The sequence below is a fragment of the Hipposideros armiger genome, unplaced genomic scaffold, assembly GCF_001890085.2.
Source record: "Hipposideros armiger isolate ML-2016 unplaced genomic scaffold, ASM189008v1 scaffold_85, whole genome shotgun sequence".
NCBI classification, from domain to species: domain Eukaryota; kingdom Metazoa; phylum Chordata; class Mammalia; order Chiroptera; family Hipposideridae; genus Hipposideros; species Hipposideros armiger.
The window spans coordinates 3,718,332-3,723,583 of NW_017731435.1; the positions used below are offsets into that span (position 1 = coordinate 3,718,332).

General features: G+C 53.2%; 2 protein-coding genes across 3 annotated transcripts in view; both read right to left on the reverse strand.

The window, feature by feature from the left end:
• PTPRE (protein tyrosine phosphatase receptor type E) overlaps positions 1-5,039 on the reverse strand; it is a 26,753-nt gene extending 21,714 nt beyond the window's left edge. The window contains exons 1-3 of one of the 2 annotated variants that reach the window (XM_019644134.1): positions 4,936-5,039; positions 782-858; positions 59-95 (exon numbers count right to left, since the gene is read on the reverse strand). The gene's annotated coding sequence lies outside the window, so the exon portion shown is untranslated. Of the gene's footprint in view, positions 1-58; positions 96-781; positions 859-4,935 lie in introns of those variants that run through there. The other variant, XM_019644132.1, reaches the window with a different exon arrangement.
• LOC109383534 (receptor-type tyrosine-protein phosphatase epsilon-like) overlaps positions 4,562-5,252 on the reverse strand; it is a 123,194-nt gene continuing 122,503 nt past the window's right edge. Inside the window, exon 7 of the mRNA XM_019644079.1 lies at positions 4,562-4,698. Within this exon, the coding sequence (XP_019499624.1) occupies positions 4,562-4,698 (137 nt within the window). The remainder of the gene's footprint in view (positions 4,699-5,252) is intronic.

Consider the following 5,252-nt stretch of genomic DNA (forward strand, 5'->3'; position numbering starts at 1 on the left):
AACAGCCACCCACGTCGTTCACCAAAACCCTGTTCAGAAAGTAACGAGAAAAGCTTACCTTGAGCTGCTATGAATTTATTCTTCTCCTTGTAACCCTAGAAAAATAAAGTCAGATTTATAATCTTTCGGAATTATATTTGCTGGAAAGGTTTCTTTATTGTTAGAAAGCAATACATATTCATCAAGAAAATTTTGGAAAAGAAAAAAAAATTCAGCAGTAATTTCAGAAATAACAAACGCTATTTTTGTTATTTATGTTATGTCCCTTTCTAGCCTTTTTTTTTTTTTCCTGTGAATACCTTCTGAGACACACACACAGAAGCAGACACACATTTATATATTTTTACTTTTAGGCAGACATACAGACATTTATATATTTTTAATTGGTTCATAGGCACAAATTCTCTTATGTTGTGTTTTATGATACTTTTATAATTTATATTAAAATATATGTTAAGGTTCAATTAAAACGGATTCTTAATAATCCACTGCGCATGGCTTTACCGCAGTTTATTTAACTGGTCCCTCCTGTTCTGTTCTGAACATCTTTGGTGCTTATGTCTGTTTGTTCAGAATGAACCCTGGGACACAGATGCCAATTCAGAAGGTGTGGGTGCTCCCACGCTGTCTGTGCTGTGGGCAAACTGCCCAGGAAGGTTGGGCCAACTTACATTCCTGGACCCAGTAAAGAAAGCGCCCACCTATTATGACTCACACTGAACCCCCAAATAGTCCAGGTGTGTGTGTCGTGCTGGGCAGGGGACAGGAAAACAGGACTTACATCTATGTACGAAGCATTAACGTAGTCTGAACAGGGGGCTCCATCTACTTGGCTCAGAACCACCCTGGAATGATCATCTGTCAACAAACAAACACACACATGATGTTAGAATAAGGAGCTCACACCTGCCACCCATTCCTTCTCTCTACAGTGTTAAATGTTCCAAAGGACATAACCGGGCCCTCCACGCCTGTCACGGAGGGGAGACATCGGAGGCGGGACCTTGGCGTCCAGGACTGGGCACGGCCTGCAAACAGGACGGCAGGAGGTGCGGCCCTGCGGTGCGACGGCCACTCTCTCTGAGCCCCAGCGTATGTCCACGCAGAACTTTTGGGGTCCACTCTGCCAGGCTCCCAGGGAGAGGACGACAATATGCCTGGACAAGTGGACATCTGGGTACAGGGCTTGGGACTCTGACGCTGACCCTCATCTTTCAGCTCTGCCCAGAGAGGGAGGTAAGCAGGACTCACAGAGACCTGGAGTCGATGGGCCACCTGCATGCCAGGTCCCAGCCTGGGGTCCGAGCGGGTTTCCCGAAGGGGAGGACTGGCCAGGGGCTGCTGTGTGTGTGTGTGAGTGTGTGTGTGGGGTGGTATGTGTGTGAGTGTGTGTGTGAGTGTGTGTGTGTGTGAGTGTGTGAGTGTGTGTGTGTATGTCTGTATGTGTGTGAGTGTGTGTGTGTGTGAGTGTGTGCGTGTGTGTGTGTGACTATGGTGTGTGTGTGTTTCTGGGGGGTGTGTATGTATGCACATGCTGGGGAGGTGTCAACCAGAGCCCCATTGTGACTCTTGTGGGTCCTTGTCGCGCCTGCCCTCATGGGCCCATTCTTCCATAAAAAAAATTAAACATTTTATCTTATGAACCTGTTAGTAGCTAACATAAAGATGAATGTAATCCAGGCTGGGTTATGATCATACATTCTTCCTGATTTTAAAAGAAATTAGATATTTCATGGGCCCCTGAAAGTGCTGTGTCCGGCCTGGGGTCTCCCCCTGGAGGCTGGCCTCCCCCCCGGAGAAGAAACAGGGAAGATGCCCAGACTCGGCCGGGGCCCGGGACGAAGCTGCCCCCGGCTGCTCACACCCTGCTGGGCACACAGCTTGGTACATGGCAGGGCCTTCACAGGTAATTATTGTGTTAATAATTCTGGGTCCTTGTTCCGGTTTCGTCTCCACCTCATCCGCACAGAACTGAAAGTAACTGAGGAGGGTGCGTTTGTGGTGAGGATCGGGGGCACAGACCCCGGTCGTGGCTGTCATCACCCGTCTACCCGGAAGGCAGCTGTGGCCTCAGACACCCATTGTCTGGGCAGCAGGTCGCTGGGCCAGATGTGTACTGCTGCTCACAGATGGGCCAGGGCAGCCCTCAGGGACAGTCACGCCCCTATGGGGGTGAGTGGTCAGGGCGTCAAACCCCAAACTCACAGCCCGCACGAACTTGGCCATGAAGCCCTCCCACTCAGGGGCTGACAACTCTGAGGCAGAAATAGCACTGGCAAAATGTGTACAAAGCTAGTCGAAAATAATTTGGAAGCATTTACGCTTTGAGGACAGCTACAGAAAGCAGAGGGTAAAAAATAGACTTCTGGTTAGATTTAGAATCTTGCAATTTCTAAGCGCTTCCTGTCTTTTTATTCTAAAAAGTCACACTTCACTTTAAAAACATTATTTCCTCAATTTATCAGCTGTTGGCGCTTTTCCAGAAAAGAGGATGCTCCCTTGCCACTGGCCGAGGAGCCTTTCCATGGCCCAGTCTCTCGGACACACCAGGTGTCATCCTGATCTCTGTCCCCAGGGCTCCCTAGAGCCACATCCGTGACTGGGCTCCTGCCCCAGAGACATCTGGTCAACCTGGTAAATTTACAGCCAGTCTGGGCTTGGGGAAGGTGGGAGATGCAGGGAAGGTGCCCCGGGCTGTGGGAGTTGGGCCACAGCTACTCCCCTGCCTGCTGACTCGAACCCCACCCTGAGCAATAGCAGCGGCTCTCAGCCCCGGGACAGAGGCAGTGGACCTGGAGCCCCTGCACAAAGTCCCAAGATCCAGCCACTCCTGTCCTGAGTCCCCAGGGCATCTCTGGCCAACTGCCCAATTGAATCAGACACCCCTCTCATTCGGCCTGTCTTGCTGATGCCAAATGTCAGATGCCACCCGGTTGGCTATTTCCAGGGTACATCCTGAGTGCCTCCATGCCACCATTCCATAAATCTAACATTCCACCAACATGAAACGTGTCGTCCGGTTAGAGTCCCCTGGCCCCGGATGACTGCCAGCACCCTCGGTTTCCCTTGGTGTGCACTCCTGGGGCACAGGGGCCGGGGCAGGACCCTCACCCTGGGGTGGGGAGAACTCCTGGGGGAGGTGCCACAGCCTGTCCTGTACCCATCGCATTTTCATACCTGCAGGAAATGCCCAACTCCTTCCTCCTGGTACAAGCTGGAGACGCAGCTCAGAGAAACTGCAGGAGGCAGGCCCCGCTTTCCCCAGGGGGCGACTCTCAGGGGAGGTGATGCCCCACCCCGGGCTGTCACCGTCTGGGAGGAGGGGGTGGGGTGCAGGTAATTCCTACACCTGGCCATTAATTCAGATCTCACCGAGGCCCCACGGAAAATACTCTTAATTAACAATGTCAACATGATCTTGAAAGGACAGAGGGTTTAGTGATTAAGAGAGAAATGTAGGTCAGGAACCTAGGAAAGTGGAAGGCTCTGACCAGGTCCTCCACACGGGCACTCCGCAGGTCAACACGTGAATTAAACTAGTTAATTAGGCGAATTATACTAACAATCGTTACTAATTTCCAAATGGCCCGAGTTTAATTTGACACACTTGTTCCAAAGACCCCAAACCTCCTGCCATGGTTTTCCTCTCCTCTGAGCTGTCCCTGGTGTCCCCACCACCTTCCCCCCATCGTCCCTGATAACCTACATCAGCCTAGCTGCAAATCCTCTCGACGGCATCTTCACCGTGTCCACACCTAACCCTGGCGTGAGCTGCCCTCACAGCTCAGCTGCGTGACAGTAGCCACCGGACCCCTCCCCCCACCGCCTGACCCCTCCCCGGTGCTTCCTTGGCCTCCTCTACAAACACATGTGGGATGAAAGGCTATTTGGTTCATTTCTCTAGTTTCAGCTGGATCATAGGCTCAGGGGGTCTCTGCAAAACCACATATAAATCCTATGCATGCAAAAGGTGAAAGAATGATTTCTATCAAGGGCTAAAAATCCAGAGGCCACATAAATCAAGTGGACCCCAGCTTCTTTTGCTTACAGAGCAGGTGGACCCAATTCTACCCCTAAAAACCCAACCAAGCGCCCACACGCTGAAGCCATCGCAGAGGCTAGCTTCCTCGACCCCACGGAAGCAGTGCCCGAGAAGGGAGGTCCCTGGGATGGGGAAGCCCTCAGTTCAGTGGTCACCCCTGGACGCAGTGGAACCGTTGGAGACTGCCATACTGTCAGCCTGATGGGCAAAGCCGCCAGGAGGCGTCCAGGCCCGCGAAGGGCGTCGCAACCCCCCTGGGCCAACATTTCCAAAGGCAGCTTGGAACGCTGGGTGTTTGTCTTGGCACGGAGGCCGGATGTGAATGCCAACCCTGGGGCATGGCCTGCCCAGCGACGCCCCTGAGCAGACTTGTCAGCTTCCTGTCCCGCCACCTCCCTGAACCCACATGCTCCAGCCCATGGCACCTTTAGCTGCTGGGGTTAAAATCGGGTTGATTCTAAGCTTTCCCAAATACTGCCAAAGCCCTACAGGTTCCTATTTGTCGTTTCTGTTCTTGGTTCAGGAGACTTGCTGCTGGTGGCCAAGACCGCTGAGTCTGAGGGCAGGAGATGCCCAGCGGCCCCAGGACTGGCTCGTCGGGGGGCCCCGCCAGCGGGTGCAGGCGGCCCCCCTCTTGGCCTCTGGTCCGCCCAGGTCTGACACAGGGCACAGGCTTAGCAGCCGTGCCCCCCACAACACGGGCCGCCTGAGTCCGTATGGGAGGCAGGGGCCTAGGTGACCAGGTGTGAATGCCGAGCAGCTGTGCTGATGGGGCCCTGGCCTCCCGGCACCGATCGTCACGGTGCCTGTCCAGGCACCGTCCCCAGGCGCTGCAAGGGAACGCGGAGTTCAGTCAAAACGCCACCGATCGCGCCAAAGAAGTAAAATCTTACTGGGAAGGATGTTGGGATATCTGTTTTTTTCTCGGTTTTCTTCTTTATTGGCCTGTTCAAAAGTTCCTTGTATGTGTCCAGATGGCAACGACTGGAAAAAAATGCAGAGTTAACACTAAATGTGATGAATCCTAGTACCCACCGCATTACATCAGCTTCCCGAGAAAACGGGTCTCTGAGCCAACTACCTCCCGCCTGTCCCCTTCTCCTTCCCCCCCGTCCCCGCCTCCATCCTCCCGTCCGTACCCCACCTCTGCCTCAGAGGCTGTGCCAGGCACTGGGAAAGACGGGGAACAGACACAGTCCGCTTTCCCTCA